Here is a 27,068-nt window from a genome sequence, read left to right on the forward strand (position 1 = left end):
TATGTATGTATGTATGTATGTATGTAAATAAAAAACAGGAGAGAAACTGGTTCTGTTTGCTCAGGTTCAACTTCCCATATTCACAGATTCTGAGTAGTAAACATTTATTCATTCAGCTACACCAGGAAACAAAACTGAAAACACACATTTACTTGATATAGTTGTTTTTTTTACAGTAATAAAAAGTGTATTGGTATACATGACAATTGAGTAACACAGCCATCAAATGAATGTGGCTTACAGTAAAAAAAAAAAAAGGCAACCAAAAAAGCTGAAAAGAAATTGAGAAATAAAAAAATTGTTTGCAAAATCATAGATTTGCAATGAGAAAAGAATTACTAATAATTCTATCTTTAGATAGTCATTACTCTCCCTAACCCAGATGTGCTATTGTTATAGCAAACTGTTCAGTTAAATACAATGGGAGAATAAGGGCTTGAAGTCAATCTAGGCATTTCTTCACCATTCCATACTAGTCCTTCCAAATATTTATTTGGAGGTTTTCTCCCTCCATTAACAATGCTGTTGCAATGGATGCAACTGGGGTTCTCCCCTCCAAGACTGTTATTTCTGGTTTGCAGTGCTGTTGTCACATCAGCAATAGAACCAATGAGTGGTTTAGCAATGAATAATTTTTCACTAGAACAAGCTTTGTTATTTTTAATCAAAACAACTAGGTTTTTGGGTAACTACAGACTGAAGAATTTCATTAAAAAGGTTAACTAGAATAGTTGCTTTCCAGACAGAAATCTTAAAGATGACTGAACCTTCTTGTGCACCAGTTCTGCCTTCAGCGCTTGTAAATCAGAAGTTGCTTGTTTTTTCATCTACAAAAGATCCAGAGATTACGATAGGAAGAATTAAATGACAACTATTATTTTATAGATAAGAGTCAACTTTTATGTGGTTTAAGAAGCACAATCTTGGTTTTCAAATTTTGTAGTCTAATCAGTTACAGTATGATGCATTCTGAAACATGTTAATGCCTCAGGTCATGGTGGATCTTAATATACATAAGACATCATGTTTGATTTGACGTAAATGGGAAATTGGCTAAAGAAACACTCAATTATAATTATAAAGAATTTGTGTTGTGTTGTATTGTGTTGTATTCTGGGAGATGACGTCCACACATCTTCAAGTTGCCACGGTTGAGAAACACTGTGGTAGATTGTATTACAGATTTCCAAAGCTCAGTCTTCTATTCATATCATTTTTGTATCTATGGCAAATGCCTAAAATAATTATTATGATTGTACACTAGCTTCAATGTGTAACCTACTAAAAAGGAGTACAGAGAAGAGCAACGAAGAACATTAGGGGACTGGAGGCTAAAACATATAAAGAATGGTTGCTGGAAGTAGGTATATCTAGTTTAATGAAGAGAAGGACTAGGGGTGACGTGATAGCAGTGTTCCAATATCTCGGGCTGCCACAAAGAAGAGGGAGTCAAGCTATTCTCCAAAGCGCCTGAAGGCAGGACAAGAAGCAATGGATGGAAACTAATCAAGGAGAGAAGCAACCTAGAACTAAGGGGAAATTTCTTGACAGTTAGAACAATTAATCAGTGGGATGGCCTGCCTCCAGAAGTTGTGGGTGCTCCACAAGAAGAGATTGGACAATCATCTGTCTGAAATGGTATAAGGTTTCCTGCCTGAGCAGGGGGTTGGACTAGAAGACCTCCAAAGTCCCTTCCAACTCTAATTCTGTTATTTTATAAGCAAATAAAACCTTCCAAAAAGTATGCTTTGTGAAGGATTTTCTGATACACAAGAAGGAGCAACAGCACTCATGCCTTTTGTTTATGATTTTAGCCTCCCATTGCTATATCTGCACAAAGGCAATGTGTAAGATCTTACTAATGTGTAAGGCGTTCTTGGCTGTGCTACCTCAGGAGGATGAGAATTGTAGGAGTCAGTTTGAGAAGAATTCAGTAATATGATTGGTTTGAATGACAGGACTATAAATGACAAAGGTCATTTGTTAACTGCCACTCATCTTTCTACTGAGAAATCTATAACAACTTTCCAAATCATAGTTTCAAAACCATAGTTTCAAAACCATTGTTTATTAACACGCAATTAGTGTAAAATTATTTGTTAATATATGACAATTATGTGCAAATATGCTCTGAATCTACTGTGCAGTATAAGTTTATCTACATATGAAAGATGTATTAAAATGGCTATTAATGGCATAATAACACTAGATGGGGCTATAGAGCAACAACAACAACAACAACAACACACACACACACACACACAAACAAAAATTTTATGCTGGGGCATGATAATACAGGCTCGCAGTATTAGATATACCATAGAAAAAGGAATTTCTCTTCTTTTGCACATTCAGCTTTCAGATTAATGGAATCCTTTAAATTAAGATAGTAATCTCCCCACGGCTTCCAATGTTGCAAAATTTTATCAGCAGGATTAATCAGAAATTTCAAAATCCTAATAACTGAAGGTTATAAGAACAGCATTGGTATTCCATGTTGCTGGAGCCTTATCTTCCATGCACTACTATAGTCTATAATGAGGTACAATATTTGTCTTTTCAAAGGGTCCTTATGGCTGGCATAGAGATACAGTACAGCTCATGTATAGACTGACCCTGGGACAAGAGGTTTTTAAAAGTTACTGTTGATGAATGAAACAGTGATACACAGGTGTCTACAGGCAATTTTCACCAGTATTTTTCCATGCCACAAAGCCATCTTCTAGTCTTAATATCTTTTAATTTTTCTTAGTCCTTTTATAAATTATCAGTGCAAGCCTATAAGTGGTATGTTCAACAGCAAACCACAGTTGATTCAATGTATGTACTTACGAAAGCAAATGTGGAATCAATTACTCCAAGCCACTGATAAAATGGAACTGATTTTCTGTATAGCTATATAGATAATTTACTGTTGTAATACTATTGTGTGGGTTTCTGAAACAAATAGCGTTAGATGAAACTGATTCTTCTGAGAACCAAAACAAAGTACCTGGTGTGGAACAGTGATAGGCACCTGCAGGAACATTGTTAAATGTAACCAAAGAAATGCACATCTGCACAGAGCCCAACACTTTGGTAACTGGTAACCAAAACAAACAAACAAGTAACCGTCCCCTCCCCAAACCGTAATTAAGATTTGTTGACTGGAGTGTGTACACTTTGGAAGTCAGCCCTCTATGCTTCATTCTCAAAATATGTTTCAAGAACTACTATTATTTTCCTTGATTTCCAATTGTGCAAGGCCAGTCTTGAAAAAAACCTTTGATTTGTTACTGGCCTCACTGACTATATGTGTATATGTACAAGTGCAAGGACACGTGTAATAAATTAGTACAGTACCTTAATTTCTATGACAAGCTTCATTTTGGCATTGTCTAGCTTTCTCTTTAGCTGGTCAATTTCCCGCTCCAGGGTTGTAATCTGGATTATTAGATTATTCTGTCAAACAACCCCCCCCCCAAAAAAAATTGATTTAGAATATAACGTCATATATAAACAATACACTCATTCTATATATATAATTGTTAGTAATATAATTTAAACTGATGCCTAGACACTTTCCTGAGTTTCTTTTTAAATATATTTTAAGTCTTTTAGCACTCTGAATACCTGTATGTCAGAGACCCCCAACCTTTTGGGCACCAGGGACCAATTCTGTGGAGAGAGGTTTTTCCGTGGAGCGGAGGGGGCATGTTTTCGTGTGCTACCTGCAGCCCCCGGATTGGGGCTTCTTTTGTTTGCATGGACCAGTTTCTGGCATGCTGCGGACCGGTGCTGGTCCATGGACCGGCATTGGAGACCCATGCTGAATGTCATCCTTCCTCAGAAGAATATAGTTACTATCTCCACATATTGTATCTCACATAAGATGATGGATTGACTATAGAGTAGAGCAATGCTTCCACTCATTGGCTGCAATAAATTAGGTCAGTATTTAAATGTTTGTTTTGCTATGGGCAGTCTAGATTTAGCTAGTTATAAATGGATTTGATTGTCTCTTGTGAAATTGTCATTATAAAAAAACGAGAATTTTCTTCAAAAAGAGAAAATGTAATCTTGCAAAAATAAGAGTGGCCCACGAATAATCTTACCACCACATTCTTGATCAGGTGTAGCTTCTAGGTTGCCTGAAACTGCCCCATGTAGAGTACATTATAACAATCCAACTAGGTGGTGATTACTAACCCTGGTGTCTTGGTCCAGATATGGATATAAAAGATGCTCCAGCCAAAGCTGGACAAATCCTGCCCACAGACTCTACTTTCTGTTTAAGGAGTAGCTGTAGTCCAGGCAGATCTCAAGTTGCACAACAACTTCTTTGTAGGCAGCACACCCTCAACTAGGATAATCCCCAAGATCAATGTTTCTAGAAATTTATTTATATTTAGCAATTTATCTAATTTGAATTTAGTTTGCGCCCTACAGATAGTATCTGGACGTCAATTTAAGCTTTCAACAACACCCCTGGCTTGACCTGGGGTGGCAATGTACAGTATCATCAGCATCCTGATGACAACTCACTACAAACCAATAAATGATGACCCCTCCCCAACTTCATATACCTGTTTTCCCGAAAATAAGACCAGGTCTTATTTTTCTTTTCCTCCAAAAGAGGCAGTTCTTATTTTAGGGGGATGTCTTACGCACCCGCCCAGCAGGTCCACTTCTTCTGCAATCAAAGGAGCAGCTTCATTCTGCAGCAGCATTCCGGCCTGCATTTTGCAGTCAGGCCTTTCCAGTCGAGTACTAAACTATGGATTCAATAGAGGTTTTGCAGAACTGAGCTATGGATCGAATCCATAGCTTAGTTCTTGGCTGCAGAGGCCTTCCAGAAAGGCCTGTGACTGAGAAATGCAAGATTAGCTGAGAAAACACCGCAGAAGAAATGGGCCAGGAAGGAGAGGGTTGGCTGCAAGGTAAGTGGGTGTGGGGTGTGTGGGGCAACTCCAACCCCCACCCCTGCCCTAGCTTGATTTTTAGGTGTGTGCCTCGCCCCAAAACTAGGGGTTAAAGTAGGGGTAGGGTTCAAAGTAGGCCCACCCCCAAAAATCAATCTAGGGCTTATTTTTGGGGTAGACCTTCCTTTCAGGGAAACATGGTAGTTATTAAATAGCATGGGAGAAAGCAGCCAATTCTGAGGTACCGCAGACTCAACCAAAGTCTTGAATGCTTCCTACTCCTAACCCTCACAGGCAATCCAGTAAAAGGCCACAATCAATGGTATTGAAGGCCATAGAGAAGGTCAACTGACTCAGGAGAGATACTTGCTTCATTGTCAGTTTTTGACAAGGTCATCATTGGTGTGCCATGACTGAGTCTGAATCTGGCAGGAGTCTAGATAATGTCTTTCCTACAAGAATCTTTGAAGCTGAGCCATCACATCTTTCTTAACAACTTTTCAAAAGCAAAGTTAATTTTAACTGTTTTTTAGTTATCGTACAGTGATTTATTGTTCTCTTATTTATTTGCCACATTCTCATGGTAGTGTTTCCTTTAAAAGTTATATTAATTCTGGTAAGTGTGTGCTTTAGATTTCAGTGACTGTTGTGTCTGTGACCTTAATATTTATTGAAGATATTCATCTTTGTTTTGGCCAAAGTTACACAAGCTTTGGCCAATTTCCTTGGATGCAAGATATAACAAATGTCTTTGGCAAGAACAACTGATGCCCTTTCTTCTTTTTGTTCCTCTCCACATTTATTTCCTTTGTCATCATTATTCTTTTCTCTTGTTTTTGTCTTGTTCTTTGTTTTTAAATGTTTTTAACAAATGCAAACTGCCCAGAGTTGTTGGGAGACAATGGCACATAAAATGAATAAATGCACTATATGAACTATAAATGAACTAATGAACTATGACATGCTAAAAATGATCCTAGTTCAAAATGATCCAGTGACCTTTGAGATGACTCTGTTGCTATTAGTACTTGAAGTCTTCTTAAACAATCCTCCTTTTTCCTAGTTATCACAGTCTAGAAACATATATATTAGATACAAGGAGACCACTGTATTATTTGACCTACTTAAGTTAAAGCTACAAAAGAGAAACAACAGACATAGATGTTTAAAACATAGCAATTACATTTAAAAAAATTAAATTTACAACATCATTGTTTTGTGAAACACTAGACACAAACTAATAAAAAAAATCAGAAAATTCTTCTCACATAGTGAGAGTTTCACTGCAATCTATGCTTCTTTTCCTGTTGTGATCAAAACAAAACTGAATGGCATTGACATATTTTATCCCTCACTCAGAGAACTTTGCTTCTTTACTAAAGAAACAGTAAAAGAATTACTGTTAATCTTAACTAAAACTTTAGAAAGTTCTACAGTTTAGTGAAGATATTGAATCCATCTGTAGGACTGAATAGACACCACAAAGTAGGTTTTCGATATCCTCCTTAGAGAAATATAAGGCATACAGCTGGATATATGAAATTGTGACTTAGCTGGAAAAAAAACTTAACAATAGGAGAAAGTGTACTAGGTGGAAAAAAATGATAGAACATTTCTTAAACTAATTAACCAAATTCTCTTGATATTAAGAGATCATGATTCATATGAGAAGTATTTAATTAATTTTAAACTTTATTCTCATGAATTTTATTGTTGAACTAGGAAGAAAAAGATCATAGGTATATCATGTTATAATAAGAGAACGAGGATTTAAATCATTTTAGCAACTTGTAACACTAATTCAACTCAAGAGAAAAGAATCTGCAAAGTATTCTTTGTTCTTGCCAATGGTACTTTCTTTTTATTAATTAGGATCGTGATATATTTATAATAATTTATGTTAAATCTTAATTAGACTATAAATATAGTCATTTTATAAGCTGAGTTTAATTTTTGCACAAATTTTGCTTTAGGCATTTTTCAAATATATTAGCAATCTGTTTAAAACTGTATGATCATTAAGATTCCAAGATTTGCTTTACTGATGGACAAAGCTTAGTTTTTATGGGCAAGGAAAGTTAAAAAAAAATTAATTACCTTTGAATTGGTGGTTTGTGTTAAATTATTTCTTTTTTTCTTGATATCTCTAGCTTCTAGCTGCCTCAATAATTTTTGGCGGTGTAGTTCTATATTTTCCTGCAATTTATTTAAAGCTTCCTCTGAGAAAACTGTGACTTTCTTCATTTCAAAATATTTTTTTTTCCAGGAATCACGGACTGCAAGATTGAAAAAAGGATTCCAGGCAGTTCAATAGCAGCTCAATAATTTATTCTAAATGAATGTACAGAGATCACAGCTAAAGGATCAGGGAAGTATATATTTGATTCAATAATGAAATGTTAAAAAATATATTTTTATAAAACTCAGACTTGATGTTGGACAGCATTAGCTTTTATAGTTGTTGGTCAATGAAAAAATTGGATGTATCAACCCAGAACATACCATGGCATCTCCTGAGTTTGTGCTGTTCAATCAGGTTTTTCACTTTTTTAACCAGTTCCTCTCTAGTGTTTTCCAGATGTCTTCTTTCTATCTTAATATGTTTCAGCTGCTTATGTAATTCATGGCCTGAGGAAGAAGAAATCCCATACTATCATATATGCAAAAGTTAATAATGAGAACAATTCTGAATAAAATTAAAGTAAAAATGTATCATTCTTCTATTGGTCAACACAGGGTTGATCCACTACAATAAAATAAAATGAAGTCAACCAAAGAATGATGTAAAAGTTGGTGTGAGCTTGAAGAGATAAATATCTGTGTATTTTCATTTGATGCAATTGTCTGGTATGTGGGATCTACATAAACAGATTTCAGTACTCAACAGATAATATGAAGGAACAACGATAGTGTCCAAAGCCCTGTATTCTATCAAGAATTTCTTTCCATACTTTGAATCATGAATTAAAGATGAAAAAAATCTATATACTGACTTCTGCAAGAACAAATGTGACAGAATACTGGAAAAGGTAAACTTTGTGATACTATTAGGTTAGATTAAAATTGGAGAATACCATATGTTGCATTATACATTGCAACAAAACTGATGATATCTATCCATAATAGAAGTTTAGTCAAACTCCAATAGGTATGGTTCCTTTATGTCAGCGGTTCTCAATCTTCGTGTGACGGCGACCCGTCACACGGATGTGCCACGCATGCATGGCGCGCACGCACTGCGGCGCCCCCATACGTGGCGCGCATGCGCTGCGGCACCCCATGCGTGGCGCGCATGCGCTGTGGCGCCCCCATGCGTGGCGCGCATGCGCTGTGGTGCCCCCATGCGTGGCGCGCATGCGCTGTGGTGCCCCCATGTGCGGTGTGCATGCGCGGCAGCGCCCCCTGAGGGGGAAAAATGGTGGATCGCGTTGTTTCGCGACCCCCATAAAATGGTCATTCGATCCCAAATGGGGTCACGACCCATAGGTTGAGAACCGCTGCTTTATGTACAACGTATTACATAGCAAGGCAAATTTAGACCTTTGAATTATAGTTTGTAGAACTTAAACAGAAGCTAGTCACAATCTTAAGTGTTCAGTGTAAAATATAGCTGTCTGAACTGTGATCAGCATTTGGGGACACAAGGGGAAGAATAGGGGAGAATACGTTACTAGTTACTCCTTTTATAATGTGTCTTTCCCTTTTAATTTTTAACAATAAAAATATTTTAAAACTAAAAACTTATGAAAAATCCATACACACACATACTAAATATATGTACTTCTATAGCTAAACTGTAAGCAAATAAAGACCTGAAAAGCACTTTTAAAAGATGCCTAAACTGATAATAATAATACCCTTAAAATGTCTCTTGCACAATCTCTCTGAAGAACATATTTTTATTTTTGAAAAAAAGTAACAGAAACTATGTAAGAGTCATTCCTAGAAACCTGTGCTAATCCTATATACATAATGAGCTGAATGTGAACATAAGGAATTCAAAATGCTATCCATTCACAATTACTGTTGGGCTTGGAGGAAAAAGAGGAGACAATAATCTTAAGGAGAAAAACTAACAATCCAGTTAATAGTGGTTGTTGTCAGTAGACGCAGAATGAGGCAGTTGGTGGGGTAAAGGAAGTGAGAATAAAGAAAAAAAAAACCTCAGTAGATGGAGTACATACAAAGTTTTCAATCCTGAATAGAAGTACTCCAAGTAACATGCTTTTTAGGGCAATTGTATGTGGATTGCAAAAGTCCAGAGTACCACAAGAGGGCAGCAAACTCTTTGTGATATAGTTATCAGAATTTTTACCTTCCAATATCCTGTCCATGGTAGACATGGAGATAGTGGCTAGACCAGTGATGGTGAACCTTTTAGAGACTGAGTGCCCAAACTGCAACCCAAAACCCACTTAAGCATCGTTGAGTGCCTGGTGGGTGTGGCCCATTGGGTGGGCGTCGCTGCGGTGGTAACGGCAGACTGGGTGGGACTAAAAAGTTCAATCAATCAATTCCAACTTTGCAAGATCTTTTTTTTTCCCCGCGAGAAGTTGAAATTGATTGATTGAACTTTTTTTTTTTTTTGCACACGGCAGCGGAGGCCTAAAGTGAAAAGGTTTTATAAAACCCAGCTGAAGGCCTAGGACTGAGGTGACGGCACGCATACCTACAGAGAGGGCTCTGAGTGCCGCCTCTGGCACCCGTGCCATAGGTTCGCCACCACTGGGCTAGACAAATTCTGTAGCTGAATAAAAATACCCATTTAGCCTTTTCCAGAAGTCATTTATACAAAAAGAAGGTATGAATTATGCTATCTGAATTATTGCCTTAAGAAAACTGCTGATAATCACAAAGGACCCTTTAGAGGCTTTTTGATTATGTTTAGGAGACATATGAAAACTCACCATTGCTTTTTTTGCCTTCAAGCAAACCTAATCTCCTTCTTAAAAGGCAAGAGGGCAAAATCCCTATGACCCCTGCTGCTGATACCTTTTGTCACACCCTTAACCTCATGAGAGGTCTTGGACAGATCTCCTCACCTTCTGTTGGAAAACCTTTGTGAGGAAGTTGAGCTCTATTTACTGAGACAGCCAGAAGAGGTGGAGTAGGAGGGGAAAGATAGTGACTAGGATATGCAGAGTCATTTAGGTTATTCCCATCAGCCTAGGATCAAATAAAAACGTGTCAGTGTTCATTGTTATTTTTAGGATATAAGAACTCTGGGGTGAAAAATTATACATGTAAAGCTGAAAACTCAAAAAAAGAAGAAGAAAAGAAAAGAAAAAAGAAAAGAAAAAAGAGGAGACCTTTTTGACAATCCTAACAGAACATGAGTCAAACCATAGGCGGCATTAGAAAATGACTTTGCCTGGGATGTCAAAATGTCTAGTGTGTAAGTATGTCTTGAGTTACAGCAAACGTTTACATTTTAAACATCTGTTAAATGTTAAGAATGCCTAATTTATTTTAGATTTCGAATGTAGTCCAAATGTGGCAGAACACTGGAAAAGGTAAACTTTGTGATGCTATTAGGTTAGATTAAAATTGGAGAATACCGTATGTTGCATTATACATTGCAACAAAACTGATGATATCTATCCATAATAGAAGTTTAGTCAAACTCAAATAGGTATGGTTCCTTTATGTACAACATATTACATAACAAGGCAAATTTAGACCTTTGAATTATAGTTTGTAGAACTTAAACAGAAGCTAGCCACAATCTTAAGTGTTCAGTGTAAAATATAGCTGTCTGAACTGTGATCAGCATTTGGGGAAGAATAGGGGAGAATATGTTACTAGTTACTCCTTTTATAATGTGTCTTTCCCTTTTAATTTTTAACAATAAAAATGTTTAAAAACTAAAAACTTATGAAAAATCCATACACAAACCTACTAAATATATGTACTTCTGTAGCTAAACTGTAAGCAAAGTAATAAAGACCTGAAAAGCACTTTTAAAGGATGCCTAAACTGATAATAATAATACCCTTAAAATGTCTCTTGCACAATCTCTCTGAAGAACGTATTTTTATTTTTGAAAAAAAAGTAACAGAAACTCTATGTCCTATTTTAAAAACATTGCTTTCAAATTAGTTCAGAAACTGACTAGATACAGTATGAAATGATTAAACACAAGAGTTATATGTAATTGCAGCAAATCTTAATGAATCTTAGTAGACAAAATTCATTCAACCCAAGTGACAGAAATGTGTTAACGAACCATTTTAACCAACTCAGTTGTAGTGCTAGACTTCTCTGGGAACATACCTGATTGTTCTGCACATTACCAGGGTCAGCAGCAGTCTTGGTAATTCCAGCATGTTGTTGGCTAAAGATGAGATCAAAGGAACAGATACATTAGAAAGAAATCTCTGATTAAACCTGTTGGGGTTGCAAGTTGCTTTGATTGAGTTATTAATCTGAAAAATAAGATACTGAAATCAGACTGAAAGAGCTTTTTGGTGACAAACTGGATTAAGAGCAAGTATTCCTAGGCCTCACTAACCTCACACACAGGAAATTAAGCTAGATGAACTAGTTCTCATGTTTAATTATGTTTATCTGAAAGCTAATTAAAGAGCTAGCTTTTTCCATTATTCAATATGTTAGAAGTTCTTAATGTGACTTCAATGACTGACACTGACAGCATATATATTTCTTTACCTCCTCTTCTTGGGTGAGTATGTCATGTCTCGGTCTTCCAAGGATTTTGGGATTCCAAAATCAGCAGTAGTGGTACACTTTCCATTTTCAACTCCTGTTAAATTCCCTCCATTTTCCATATTTGTGTCCAACATGAGAGAAACCTCTTCTGCATCAAAGGTCAAAATATTATCTGTCTCTACATGAATGTGTATGCATATATACAAATATATGTCAACTGCCAATAGCCTTAATACAGAGCAAAACTGTATTACAGAGCAAAACTGTGACTACTTTTTGGTAGTCTTCAAAACAAAATTACTTCCAATATTTTGAATAAATGAGAGTTCTCCAAGTTCCACATATTTTCTGAATTTGGAAGCTTTTGCAGATATAGTTCTCATCAGATACATGCTATCCACATCTGGATTGGAAAGATCACAAATATACTGTGGTGTTATATACTCCCTTCCTAATTATATCAATTGTCTTATAGTTCTCTGTTACTCTAGAGTCTAGCCTTAGTTTGTTATAACTCAAACCAGACAGCTCTGGTTAGATTTAAACCCCAAACTACTGACACCATTCCACTTCAAAACACAATATCAACTCACAGACTGAAAATTAAATGTAATCATATTTTTGCTCTGTTTTGATATTACTGCAAGCAATTAAACTGGCATTTAAAATTAGAGAGCAAAGTTGGAGAAGGAAGAAAGGAAGGAAGGAAGGAAGGAAGGAAGGAAGGAAGGAAGGAAGGAAGGAAGGAAGGAAGGAAGGAAGGAAGGAAGGAAGGAAGGAAGGAAAGCATTCACTTGTGGCTATTTCCAGTCCTCCAAGCAGCATTGCTTTTGATAAAATGTGGTATTTAACAGGAATTTTACAAGAGAACTAGAGTAACTTGTGTAAGACAAAATTCTGAGATAAAGAAGTGTTAAAAACAACCAGAGAAAGCATGTAATATGTTTTAATAAAAAGAGTCCAGATCTGCAGCACAGAAGGAGGCAACAACCAGGAATTGGGATGCTGGCTGAATCTAAGCTATAAATTTACTATTTCCTGGATTGCATTTTCCTCATTTTTTTATACCACTGTCATCTACAGAATCTATTTTTTCAATTACATCAAGAGCAGAAATTGTCATTTCAATTTTCTAACTTGGTCCCATTTTAAGGTCACCTAAGTATGTTTCCAGTAAAGCTATCCTCGTATAAAACTTAGATCAGTGATGGCGAACCTTTTAGAGACCGAGTGCCCAAAAACTGGCCCTGCTCCGCTGCACCTCCCTGCTCTGCCCCCCATCCCCCACCCTGACCACCCACAGGACCACTCACCACCTCCAGGGCCTGCCGATCGCCCAGGCAGCCCAGCAGTGCTATGCTGGCCACACCCTCTGCCCACATCCTGCAGCATCAACTGCATGATGCGGCATGAGGACAGAGTCTTATCTACGCTGCCTGGCTGCCATATCCTTGGCTGCGCTGCTCCATGTGGGCCATGCTCGAGGGCGACTCTCCTTCAGGGGGGCTGCTGGAGAAGAGGGGGTCGCGGGAGGAGGCAAGGCTGGGGCAATGGCACATGTGCCCACAGAGAGGATTCCGAATGCCGCCTCTGGCACCCGTGCCATAGGTTCACCACCACTGACCTAGATCCATTCATTCAAAGAATTTATTTCTCATCAACAAGTAATAAAATGTTCTTCCACTTCTCTATCATCAGGTCTTAGAAATGCCAGATTCTTACAAAAAATGTAAATTAGGACGAGAACAGAGAAAGTTGTAATTGAATACATTCTTTTTTAAAAAAAAATTATTTTCCATTTATCCAACATAATTATACAACAAAATTCACTTCGCAAAATAAAATAAATTCACAATCATAACCATAACCATAGGTGCCGCTTGCTCCCTCCCCCCAAGCTGCATCCACCCTCCCTAATACCTTCCTTACTTCCCTCATCTTTCTCTCCTCCCCTCACTACTCTCTTCCCCTCCCCTTCTCCTCTTACCATCCTACTTCCTCCCTTCACCTTCCTCCCTTCATATCCCTCTCGAAGCAGCACCTCTCTCATAAGTTACCCTATCTATATTATCTACCTATTTAGCCACCCACCCACTCACCCACCCTCCCACCCTCAACCCCCCCCCCTCACTTCCCAGAGCAGAGTACAGGGTTATTAATAACAAAATTAACAATATACAGTAAAAAAGAAAAAAGAAAAGAATGAAAGAAAGAAAGAAAGAAAAATCATACTTAGCCCTTAACTCCCCTTAAATTATATCATCATAAACAAATCTCTTATAAAACATTTACTATAAGATTTACTCATAAAATAAATGAAACTTTATAGTCCCATACTTCTTCTGAATATAATCTATCCATCTTCTCCATACAATAATATATCTTTCTTGTGTATGATCCTTTAAATAAGCAGACATTTTTGCCATTTCTGCTAAATTAGAAACTTTAAATATCCATTTTTCTAAAGTAGGCAACAAAACTTTCTTCCAATATAAACCTACTAATAACCTTGCTGCAGTTAATAAATTCAACATTAAAATAGTTTCTTTATCATCTAAATCCACAAAAATACCCAATAAAAATAATTGAGGAGTAAACTTTATCTTCCTTTTAAAAATCTTTTGAATGTTCCACCAAATCATAATCCAAAAAGCCTTTACAATTCCACCAAACGTGAAAATAAGTTGCATCTGTATTACCACACCTCCAACATTTGGGTTGTAAGTTAGAATACATACTTTCAAGATAATTGTTCAGGATCTAAATGCCACCTATAAAACATTTTATAAAAATTTTCCCTTCAATTTTGAGCTTGTGTAAATTTAACATTTCTAATCCAGATTATCTCCCATAAATCCAATGGGATCGGTTCCTGGATATTCTGAGCCCATTTAATCATACAATCTTTAACCAATTCTGTTTCCGAATCTAATTCTATTAAAACATTATAAATTGAATACATTCTTTACATTGCTAATTGCAGATACAAATGCAAATAAAACTTATACACAATACTTCATGCAACAAGGTATACCTTTTGGCTTCTGTGAGATGGGACTTAATGGAAACTGGTTGTTTTCCTCCTTTTCATTGTTTTGATCTATCTTTGGAGATGTGACTGTCTTTCTGTAATTTTCATCCTTTCCTGGAATATTATGGCTTTCTGGGGTTGGGCTGAAAGTTTTTTTCTGATACATTTTCACTGGTGCTGATTTCTTTGCAGGGTGCTGTTTTGAGGATGGAACAGATTCTGTTTTGTTGATGTTACAACTGATTTTGCCTTAAAATGACACAATGATATATTAATAAACATAAATTGACATTAGACAGTGTTGTAAACTTCAGACTGCTGTATAATATAAGACCAGATCATTTTGATTGTATTACATGAAACCACTTTTTCCTTTCTAATATAGAAAGTATATACACATTTATATTTATTTATAATTTAAAGACATGATATTAATAAAATATAAGACAAATCGCTTAAATATCCTATTTTCTAGAATATATGAGAAAGATAAAACAATCAGATCAGATTAACAAACAAATATATTTACAAATATATGTATATGTTTATTTCTCTTGTCACGTTCTCATCATACACTGTAAAATAGACAGACAAAAAAGACTAAAATGTAAGTGAATCCAAGAAGCTTACAGTATGTAACATGGCAGAGATATCGCACACAGCCATAAATTATTATAAATTATATTAACGTAAGGCAATCCAAAAGTTCCATTGCTCAATGATTGACGTGTTGCTAGTTTCCAGGAGCACATCTTAATCAATTATCTCTGTGATATAAATGCAATACAGAAGTGGAATTTTTGGAATTGAAACCAAAGAAAGCAAAACAGGAAATATTGCTGTAGATTTAATAGCAAAACTAGATATATCTTGTTTGAAAAAATACGATGACTCTTCCTCCCATTAGTGCAAAACAACATTACCTTATTTATAATTTGACTTTGATAGGATTCTATTTAAATTCCAAAGTCTCACCTTTCCTTTGTTGTGAACTACTTTTTCCTTGAATACTTTCATTCTTTGGTTGCTCAGAACTTTGCTTTTTATGTAGAACTGGAATAGTTTCCTTTTCATTCCACTCACCAAAACCAGCTTTTTCCTGAGTCTGACTGAGATTATTTTTGAAGGAGCTATCTAACATTGTTGAGTTTTGATAAATATCAGGATTGGGAGAAATTAAACTATGTGGTCTTTCATATGATGCAGATGTAAGCACATATTCTGGATTATTATGGTGTTTCTCTGGAGTGGATGACAAAGATGAATAAATACTTTCTATTCCTGGTAACAAATAAAGTTCTGGATGAAATGCCTGCAATATGGAACATGATAGAAAATAAACTAAGAACTAAAAAATTTAGCTTTGTTCTTAAAATTGAAATAATTATAATATACTGTACATACATACGGAGGAGCAAATGATTTGAGCTTCAGTTCCATCTCTTGCTTTGTTTTCACCTTGGAACATTACAACAAAGGCAATATTATCAAAATGCTTCCAAAGGTGTCCCATCACCTTTATTTATAGAAAGTTGGCAAAGTTCCAATTTTACATGAATAAAAAATACAATTTTGCCTCATTCTCCTGTAAAACTCCAAAAATTTACCAGGAACAAGGGTTGGAAGACCTAGTAGACATCTTTTCTTCTCCAGTAAATAATGTCCCAGTCATAAAACATTACTTTGTTTTAAATGTCATATTCAAGAGCTAGCACAAAATCATAGATCATTGTAAAAGATACTTGTATAAGATTTTCTTTGTTTAAAAAGACTTTTTAGCGTTATTCCATTATTTTATTGATTTTTAATTTTAGTTTTCACATTTTATTTTTCTCAATGCGATTGTTTAATGCACTGATTTATGTAACCTTCATCCCCCTTTTTTTAATAAAAAGCATTTCATCAAGCTTGTTAAAAGAAAAAAAAATACCTTGGAAAACCTTAAAGCCCAGTATATGTTTTTTTATACTGATTTAATTACAGAGTTGCTTTTCAAATCTTATGCAGTACTTTCAACATTCTCAAAGGGATGCTTATATTTATAAAAGCCTGATTTGAAATGTATAAAAATAAACGAAACCTGCAGAGGAACTCTAAGGCATGTGTTTTCAGCAAATTATAATTTGCAAATTGGGAGCTTATCTTTGGAATCTACAAAATGTCTGCTCCCCACTCTTTGCCCTCCTCTTGTACGAGTTTTTCCTATATAGGGATTTTGCTATAGGATGCTTAAATAATCTTTCAGCCTCTCTCATGGTACTTATGGAAGTGTTCACTATTTATAGAAAAGCAGCACTTTAAATGGGAACAAACCTGTAGGTCACTTAGGTTTTTCATTTCCTCTGCAGACTAGTTAGAACATCTTAACTGATGAAATGCTCCTGGAGTTATATTATGAACTTTATAGAATTTTAGTATGTAAGTTTTACATAGTACATACACAGATATTGTATTATTAGTTTTGTTCTCAAGTGAGATTCTTGATTATATTGTATATGTTGGCAATCCTATAGGACAATCAGCAAGAAACATGAAATACTTACCACCACAAGTTTCTCTCCAATACATTTTAGAAAGACATACTTATCTACAACTGCTTCTTCACCTAGGTACTCTCCGAGGTTTTCTCTTAATATTTTCAATGTCATATGAGGTGACACCCTAGAACGTCAGATGTTATTGCTGCATTTAATATGGAGTATAAGATAATGCTCATACTGTACAGCATTTAGTTTTAGAGAGGTGGGAATATAAAGGAAATAAAACATACATAGAACACACCTGAATGTTAGAATTGAGATATTAACCCCGATAAAGGAACTAGAACTTTTAGCAGCATTCAAGATTGCAGTGCAATTTTATTAAGTCTTATTCACTTTTATATAGAAATAATGAAAAGAAAATCTAAAATATAAAGTAATGTAGGTACAACACTCTTTGGATGTGTACCTGTTTGCTTACAGCTATCACTGACCCTCTTACGATTAAATTGACACAGTAAGGTCTCTGTGGTTTGATGTGATGAGATAGAAAGCCAGTTTGGTGTAGTGCTTAAAGTGCTGACTTAGAAACCAGGAAGCTGTGAGTTCTAGGCTGCCTTGGGCACAAAGCTGGCTGAGTACAGTAACTTTGGGCCATTCTTCTCTCTATCAGCCCAAGTCACTTCACAAGGTTGTCGTGGGGAAAATAGAGGCAGAGGTACTAGGTCTGCTTGTTGCCTTGAGTTATATATAAAAAAGGCAGGATAAAAAGTATTAATAATAAAAAGCATGAAGCTTTACATTTCATGAATCATGCTTATTGCCATAGCCTGAATCAAAATTAAAAAATAAGTTTTGTTTTCCTATAAATTCAGTTAAAAGCTTAAATGTTTCTATTTACAAAACAAGTATATAAAAAAAATCCTTTTATACATGATAATCTCGTCAAATGTCTACCTATGGATTAATTATTGATCCTTACATTATTTTTCATACACCTCTATGACTATTGTGGATTTCCTAATGTAGAATTTTCTAAAAATTGATTATAACAAAAGGAAATGGCAGAAGTATGAAATACGACTCTTTATTCCCAATGATTCATTCAGGTTATATGGGAGAGCAATCGTACCATTCGGGAAGGGAGCTCAAGTGGGGAATTAATCTGGACTTTACCATTAGGTAAACTCAAGAGGGCAAGGTCTGACCCCCTCTGAATGGCCTTCAGTCCTGGCTGGAGGAGAATTATGAATAATTTAGATGATGCTGTTAATTTCACTTTTAAATAGCATCAGTACTAAAATTTCTGGTATTCTCAGTAATTTTGTAAACAATTACATCAATATTTACCTTTTTATATTCTATGCACTATATTATAATTAATGATGCAGGAATGAATCACGTAAGAATGATATTCAGTGGTTCTGATCTACAAATCAATAACTGCTAAAAATGACTAGAATCTTGGAATAATAAATACATGTGTGCAAATTCCGAACGTAGTACAATTATTAATTTAATTGAGGATAGCCGCAAGTTGGGGGTTAATTTTAGCTCTTGTCTTCAGTGGGATTGGCTGCATTTCCATACTGAGAGGTGGACACGAGACAATATAAAGTGGTACAAATGTTCTTAGTTGCCGTGTACATAAAGCATACAAAATTTTCTCATACTCTTGTATAATTAGGAAACTGTTAGAAACTGGTGTCCTTGGTAAGCAACTTATGCTCCTTTTTCTTTGTGGAAATGTTTAAACTGTGTCAATGCAAACTAGTTTTATAAATGGTATATTATAGAAATGGTCACACTGTTCAAGTGAAATATAATATTTATTCAATATCAGAACATTCCACCACTATGAAAATATTTCTATCTCTCCAAAAATATTGATTTGATGTGCTAATTTCTCTGCATAGGAATTATCAAAGCATAAATTACAAAGAAAAGAGCAATAATTCAAAAATAATGCCATGAAAATAAAGTCTCCCTAGTTACATAAAGCTGCATTATAAATTACAACATCCTTCCATTTTTTCCCCACAAGCAATGACTAAAATGAACGAAGAGTTTGCTTGCCTTCCTTATTTTCCATTCCATTCAAAATTTATTTCTCTATGAAAGAAGATACAAGACGCATGAATGTTTCCCGTATAGAGAAAAACAATTTGCATGAGAGTTTCAGCGTGGAGATCAAAGTGTCCTTTTTGCCAGTTTCTTTGCTCATGATTTCAAATTATCATAGCAGTTTTTGTTTTTTTCTAAAGAAGTTAGAAGATTCATAGAAATTCCTTATCAAATGTTTAATCTTTGGAGAGCTGTAACTTTTGTGTAGGTATTTTAATCAACTGCTAAATAGTTACAAGAAATGCTCAATATTAAGGCAAGCCTATTTATTTATTTGATTTTTATCCTGCCTTTTTTTTTATACGCAAGCATACCTAATACCTCTGCTTCTATTTTCCCTACAATCTTGTGAAGTGGGTTGGGCTGAGAGAGTAGTGACAGGCTGAAAGTCACCCATTATTATTATTTTATTATATCTCACCTTATAAATCCAGCTGAAAAGAATTTGCTAATAACTTCTATAGAAACTGTATTCAACTTGAAATTCCATACTTCTTCAGGAACATAAAATACATGCAGCTCTAAAAGCTAAAAATATGTAAAAAGAAACTGTTTAGCATTCAGCATAGCCAATTTTAATAATGGAGATAATATCTGACAATATATGGTAATGATTTGTTCTTAAGCAAAATGATGAAACTATGGTATATCATGCCATAAATGGACATATAATTTTCGAACTTAATGTTTAAATATTTCTCTCAGCTCAAAATTGCATGCAAAAATGAATACTTTTGACAAGTTGCATATAAAAAGTAAAACTTGTAAAAAGGGATTAATTGTAGAAATTGTATACAAAGATATTGGGTGACAGCAAATAAAATATTCTGACAGAGATAAATACTGATTGTGTACAAGCTGACAAATGAAAATATGGGCCACCTGATACTGCTGTGGCCAATATGGAACTGGAATCACTTGCATTCATTTTGACTTGGATGGATGCAGTGGTGAGATTCAAATAATTTAACAACCGGTTTCTTGCAGGGGGGGGCACTTCCACAAGGCAGCTACCCTATGCTCCCTGCTTACCGTGCCAAAGAGCCCCCACAGCCAGGCCTACCATGCGCCGACACCTGTCACGCCTCCCCTGTTCAGTAGTGACTTCTTCCACTTTCTCCTTCTTCCTCCTCCTTTGAACACTCCTTCACTCCCATTGCTGCTTCTTCAGTCCCAGTTCTCGGTTTGTCCGAAGCCTGTGTAGGGGGTCTTTGGAAACGAAGCTCTGCAGTGATTGGGTGGGGTGGGAACATTCCTTTCACTTTTGGACGGGCTCCGAAATGGGCTGGAAGGAGCGGCCCGAAGATGCCAATTTACTTTGCAGCAAGCAAGTTGATTGGAATGCACGCCAGTCTGGCGTCTCAAAACATCAGGGTTTTTTTCCCCGCTGCCGGATTTTCACTGCCATACTGTTTAAGTTTCTTTAAAGATTATTTAATGGAGAATGCGGATCCCTCCTGCATTCCCCTGCCGTAGCTCATAAACCAACTAAAGCTCTCCAATATATCTTAAGTAAACCAAAAGATCCGGTAGCCCAAGAAGAAAAAACAGAAGTCGTTTACAACATACAGTGTAAGGACTGTAACAGCCATTATATAGGACAGACAGGGAGAACGTCAGCATAGCACATCTATAAATATCAAATAACACTCAGAAGGCACACTGAAAAGTTGTTAATTTTTCAACACCTGGACAGATTCAGCTACAATTTCAAGCCAAATCCAAAAATGCTAGAGAATTCCTGGAAGCTTGGCACTGAGACAAATAAGCCATCAATAGACACATAAGATGAACTACATTTATATGTCATTCAATAGATAACAACAAAAAGCAAAGGAAAGCGAAGGAAAGAAAAAAGACCAAAACACATGCCCTCCAGGGACCACACCCAGATAAGCAGGGATTACTGGACAAACAAGCAAACAAAAATAAAAACCCTTAATCAAGGAATTACCAAGGAAAAAACCCACATGCCCACCAAAGCTGATAGGGCAAACTAGTATACCGGTATATAAACAGGGAGGAAACCTTCCATTCACTAGCACTGATGTTGTCACCTTATTGCTTAATGAAATGTCTGCAATAACTAGGCTCAGAGACCACTAGAGATATGTCTGGTTTTTTTTTAATCCCTCCTCGAGCTCTATTAAGTTGGATCATTCCTAGCCATTGTCCCCATATTCCATTTTGGGACAAAATCCTGTGATTTTGCTGATATTCTAGGTCAGTGGTGGCGAACCTATGGCACGCGTGCCAGAGGCGGTACTCAGAGCCCTCTCTGTGGGCACACGTGCTATGCCCCGTGATGGCAACCATCCCTCTTCAAGCAGCCACCCGTTAACTCGCCGAGGTCCCACATGGCCGGATGCATCCCAGCCACGGCTGGTTTCCCTCCCCCCCCCGTCCCGTCCCTCCTGGCCTCGCATGCTCTCTTTTTCCAGGGCATGACCCACTGCATCACCTCCTCAGCTGTTGGCCGGTTGTTGAGCTCAGAGGCGGCTTCTCTGAACTGCTGGCAGCGGGCTGCGGAGCCCCAGAGTGCGCCGGTTGAGGAGCCGGCAAGCTGTGGCTGCTGATGGACACCATCGGTCCCCTTGCGCTCGCTGGCCTCTGTGTGTGTGGGCTGATGGTGTCAGACAGCAGCCGCCATGGCCCCTACCTTGCCTTGCCCTGCAACAATGGCACCATTGCCCTGCCTCGCCTCCCCTCACCACGCAGGACAAGCCTCCTGCCCACTGCCCCACCCACGAGATCCCCTGGATCTCCCCCAACCCTGTCCAGCCCCCACAGGAGTCCCTGCCCATGAGGAATATTGAGGTGACCATGCCCACCTTGGCCACACCCACCCATTCTGCCATGACCACCACAGCCACGCCCACCCAGTGGGCCACGCCCACCTGGCACCCAGCGATAAATAAATGGGTTTTGGGTTGTAGTTTGGGCACTCAGTCTCTAAAAGGTTCACCATCACTGTTCTAGGTCCAGTTTAATATTTCTGGATTATACCAATTGTGTACCTAAATTCAATCTGTTTTGGATTTGGCTGGAGGATAGAGACAGCTTTTGTCTCATGCCAGAAACATGACAAGGAGAAAGCATCCCAGCTGGTTCTGATTGATTTCTTAACAACTTTCTTAATGGTATAAAGTTCCACAGGTGTAGAGAATAAAAAACTATTAATAATTGACAATTAGTTTATTTTATCCTTCAGGTTTTCTAGGTACAAACTGTGCAAGGCTTTCAACTTCAGAACCACTATTTTTCATGTAGCTTCTTACCATCAATCAAAATGCTGACTTAAAAGCAATGCTTATATACTCCTGAAGCTGTAGAAGCAATTACTAATAACTGCTACATTTTGATCTAGCTGAAATTTCAGAATTGTCTCTATGGCAGACATATGTACATCACACAGTAGACCAAATGAGACTGGACTGCATCCCATTCCTAATGAAGTGATACCACTGTCATCCGATCAGATGTGATTATATCCCTGTAAAGGAGGTGCAGATCTTCCTGAGATAAATCATTCCTAAATATGCTTTTTGTTGTTTAAGCAAATTATCATCACTGAACTATTTTCGTATCATTCAGAAGATGACACAGGGAAAGAGATAGAAACACCACTCTTCCATTCATTCAATCCTTTAAAAATACCGTATGTATTTTCCTTAGACTTGAAACTGGTATCACTAGAAATGTTATTGCCTGTATTTCGGTCCATTATCAAGGATAGGAAATCTGTGGTCAAGTTGTTGATGAACACCAACTTTAAAAATCCATCCACTGATCCTACTAGCAGAGTACTGCAAACTGTAGATCAATCATATTAGAACAATCATACAACCCCTATGCCTTATCTAGGTGTTATTTTTATTGCATAATTTCTTTACTTAAATTAGGAAAACACAGATTTGACATTGCAGAGAAGCTATTCCTCTTTTTAGTATGCATATTTGTATTATACTTACTGCTACTACTGCTGGTTCAGATCCAGCAATTTAGGGCAACTGCTCACAGTGCGGTACTAGAGAACCTGACACTTATGACATTCTGTTTCTAATATCTTTTTGTCTCTATTAGTCAAAGAGCATTGGAATCATTCCTGCATGTAGTTAGTAGCAGGTGCAACCATATTAATTGAATTGTTTCTGATTGCAGGACCATGACCCTGTGCTTAAAAGTTAAAATGGTGCCAAATAAAAGAACAGCTATGAAACCAATTGTTCTTGCAATCTGGAGGGAAGAGAATTATGGTAATCACCTGATTAAAAACTGTATAATCTTGATCACTGCCTATATCTGTAATCAGCATAACTAAATACTAATAATAATGTTTTCAAATATTAGTTATTATAGTTTATATTTAACCTATGTGTAATTCCATTTTTGAAAGATCTAACAAGTTTCTTTATATACCGGTATTTCTATTCTTATCAACCAACAACAGAAAATATTACAGTATAGCATACATAAAATTTATCAATGGTTATTACAATCCATTATTTCTTACCTCTGAAGTGCGTGGTCTGTTTTGATTGGACAGCATATTCCTTGATGTCATTTCTGATTTATGTGGAAGTCTGGAATTGTTTTTTAAATCACATATTGAATTCCAAGTATTATTTAACACGATCAAGATAACTCCTATAGGTATTTATGTTGCAATATTCCATATTTTAGAATTGTTTCCATATCCTGCAAATTTGGATATAAAACAGGGATAGCTTCAGGGCAGAAACTTTTGTTTATTGTTAACTGAAAGGAGCCAAGCATTTGCTAATACAGGAGCTGAACCACCTTTGAGGTGACCACTCCCTCTGTGTAAGTAAAATCACCTTAGCAACACAATGAAGTACCTAGCCAGGATTGTGCACCTGCGATTTGCTGCAGTAATCCAAGTCTGCTTTACTTGTATTGCTTACATCAAGGTCCCTGTTTCAACAACTGTTCCATAATCTGGGCAGTGCAATTTAGGGAATGAAAAGCCTTGATCAGAACTCCATATAAATATTTACTCAGTACTATGAAGAATTAAGAGTCTTACTGCTTGTTTTCTGTTCTTTCTCTTCAATAACAGCAGTAATTATATCTGCTTTAATTCAATTGACTAAAATGGACCTTATAGCTTCCTTAAAATATATACTTGACTAGACAGGAATGAATACCAACCAATCTTAAACACAATATTCTGGTTCATTCAGCAGGCTCGGCGTGTATTTGTTTATTTAATACCCAACCAAATTCCTACAGAATTCTTAACAGATTTCAGGAATACAATAACAATTAAAATATCATGGTCAGCACCCAAATGCATGCATACACATATTACTAAAACACATGCAGTACACCAAAATCACGAACACTCTCTGGAAGGGCTCTCTTTTCAACTTATTTGAGAAAGCAGTTTGGGTAGGAACTAAACTAATTAAGATAGGACATTCTAATCTAGAGAACTGGTGCTGTTACTGGGAAAATTACAGTGGCAACTCAAAGTCCAGTCTCCCTCATCACGAAAATAGGACTCTACCAGCTGTTTATCCAGCAAGACTGAATTAATGAGGACAATTCTAGTGGGCAAATGCTGTCCTGAAAAATAACTTGGTGCTAAGCCCTGGGCCTTACAGGTTAAAACCAGCGCTTTGAATTAGAAGCCTATGGGGGAAACTAGTGCAGGATTCAAAGTGAAGGTGTAATATATTTTATTGTAGAGTCACCAAACCAACCTTTCCTCTCTTATCACCAAGTAAAACCATTCATTGAAGGAGCAGAACCACTGCAAAAAGGTACCACCAATTCTCAATTACCGTAGTCCGTCAAGAAGTGTACCAAGGTCATTGATAATGAAGGCCACTGAAAGATCTCTAAAAGAACTAAGAGAGGCATATTATCCCACCCAGGTCCCAACAATTATGTACTGGGTACACTATACTATCTGTCCCATGCCCTGATTGACATGGGTCCAGAAAATCTGCTTCATTGCAGTTGATTTGTCCTTATTGTCTCAAAAACCTTTGTTAGTAAAGAAGGTAAGAGACCAGGAAGTAGTTGTCTAACCTTTCTTGACCCAAAAAAATCTCTTTTAATGAGGGAATGTACCAAAGGCTCTTTTAAAACTATCAGCAGTGGATTCTCCTCAATAAGGTGCTATCAATTTCCCAATCTATTGACACAATATACATCTTGTCACACACAAAAAAAATCTTCATTTTAAAATTTCAATTTAGGGTAGCAGAAATGTTTTATTAATACAATTGTTAAATATTTCTGTTATTGCCATTTTTGTCAGTTAAATAATTGTTGAGTCATTTGTTTTCCATCAGTAAATCCAGAGATGTATTACTTGGTACCAGGAGGAATAGTACAGTACCAGGAAGAACTTAATTCCAGCAAGTGAGGCTATTGTTAAAACTGCCACCTAATCTTAAATGTCTGAGATAAAAAAAAGTGCACAATTAAGACTAGGTGTTTACTTTCACATAAATATACACTAGGCACTGGAAGTGAAATAAGTCATAAAGTAGTGTTAAGCCTTGGCATTCATTAATTTTTAAACTGAAAATGGTAAAAGTTTTCCACTAAAACAAAAAAAGTGTGCTGATTGAACAGAGGGAAAAGCAAAAAATGAAGCTTATTTCTTGAAGTTGTTCCCTATTGAAGTATTTGTAGCAAAATCTTGGGCAGTCTTCACCGTGAAGGGATTGTGGTTTAGTAATGTCTGGTTTTGGCCCTAAGTGTTACAACGTGTAGAAAGATGTATGAGTCTCACTAGCTTGTTGCCTTTAAACTGCATCTCGATGACTTCCGAAAAGAGGCCAAACCTCTTCCTTTAAAAGCCAGTTTCCCAACTGTTCTCCCATTAGGGTAGTATGATGGTTTCCCACGCACAGGAAGTTGGCTTGTATCTTCGCTTCATTCTCCTCCCGCCCCCCAGAACCGTTGAAAGCGGCGGGAGACAAAAAAACTAGAGCTGTTTCGGGAGGGGAATTAAACGGAGAGGTTCCGTTTTACGGGGAAGCTCAACTTATGTGTGGCCCCGCTGCGATGGGTGGCAGGAAAAAAAGTGGCTCATTACACAGCGGGTCCGCCTCGCCTCTGGGTTAAAGTGTTAAAAGATTTAATAAACGTATTTCTGAACAGACTTCACACCGCAGGCCCGTTGGAAATATCAGTGTAGACCTTATATAAAACAATAGAAATTATTTGCAGTGGGAGAATTACCACCTTAACCTTGCATCTCCCCCGGCTGCGCAGACGTCTGTAGTTCTGAAAGGGGTGGGGGGGAGTTTACAACCAACCTACACACATGTACGCAGGAGTAGACTTTGCAAATTATCGCTGACGACCTGAGGGTGCTTGGAATTTCCAATCCTAAATCTCGAACTTTTGCACTGTATCGAGACGAGCTTTCCCACTTTTCTCAGCCCCAAATCCAGCGCTGGATCGCACAGACAAAACTAGCCTTTGTGCGACCTATTGGCTAGCAGATGTTACATCCAGCTGTTTGTTTGCACTGGCAAAAGAGGGGCCGAGGAGTGAAACCATGAACACACAACGCTTAAATATATAGTGCTGCTTAAACATTAACGAACTACAGAGTCTCGCCCTCACGCACCAACACTTGCGCGATAACGAACATAACGAAGAAAGCCGACTCCGTGCAGTTTTTTTTTTTCAGCAGTTACGTCCCCCAACTATTGTGGCAATACAAAGCCTGCCTTCCTGACCGATGATGCATGGGCGACGCTCCAAGTGACTTAGCGAGGAAACTTGAAGAAAGTTCGTTGTGCGGCTGCCCCCACCAGCACTAAAAGACAAGACTCCTCTCCTTTTCTGCCGCTCGAGATGGGACTTGAAGCCCCG

At 37.0% G+C, this 27,068-nt stretch overlaps 1 protein-coding gene across 5 annotated transcripts; it reads right to left on the reverse strand.

The window, feature by feature from the left end:
- Window positions 1-50: 50 nt before the first annotated feature.
- On the reverse strand, window positions 51-27,025 carry SPATA1 (spermatogenesis associated 1). Of its 5 annotated transcripts, none has more exons than XM_039321001.1 (14): window positions 26,933-27,025; window positions 23,719-23,903; window positions 19,627-19,733; window positions 17,145-17,262; window positions 16,006-16,059; window positions 15,577-15,913; window positions 14,605-14,850; window positions 11,571-11,718; window positions 11,175-11,235; window positions 9,944-10,067; window positions 7,404-7,529; window positions 6,999-7,177; window positions 3,343-3,441; window positions 51-827 (listed from the first exon to the last, which is right to left on the reverse strand). In XM_039321001.1, the coding sequence occupies exons 2-14, from the start codon at window positions 23,767-23,769 to the stop codon at window positions 723-725; spliced, it is 1,755 nt and encodes a 584-aa protein (XP_039176935.1). In that variant the 5' UTR covers window positions 23,770-23,903; window positions 26,933-27,025; the 3' UTR covers window positions 51-722. The 5 variants fall into 5 exon arrangements, with proteins under 5 accessions (XP_039176935.1, XP_039176932.1, XP_039176933.1 ...); XM_039320998.1 differs by having other exon boundaries at window positions 26,821-27,012; XM_039320999.1 differs by lacking the exon at window positions 26,933-27,025 and adding an exon at window positions 25,975-26,403.
- Window positions 27,026-27,068: the final 43 nt, after the last annotated feature.

Source organism: Crotalus tigris, unplaced genomic scaffold (assembly GCF_016545835.1).
Source record: "Crotalus tigris isolate CLP2741 ecotype Arizona unplaced genomic scaffold, ASM1654583v1 scf7180000023718.2468807, whole genome shotgun sequence".
Taxonomy (NCBI): Eukaryota; Metazoa; Chordata; class Lepidosauria; order Squamata; family Viperidae; genus Crotalus; species Crotalus tigris.

Excerpts from the sequence above, each read along its gene's own strand:
- SPATA1 (XM_039321001.1), bottom strand. The coding sequence starts at position 23,769 with ATGACATCAAGGAATATGCTGTCCAATCAAAACAGACCACGCACTTCA. Across the intron at positions 19,734-23,718 it reads ACAGACCACGCACTTCAGAG|CTTTTAGAGCTGCATGTATT; the intron begins GTAAGAAATAAT and ends ACATATTTTTAG. Across the intron at positions 14,851-15,576 it reads TAGTTCACAACAAAGGAAAG|GCAAAATCAGTTGTAACATC; the intron begins GTGAGACTTTGG and ends TGTCATTTTAAG.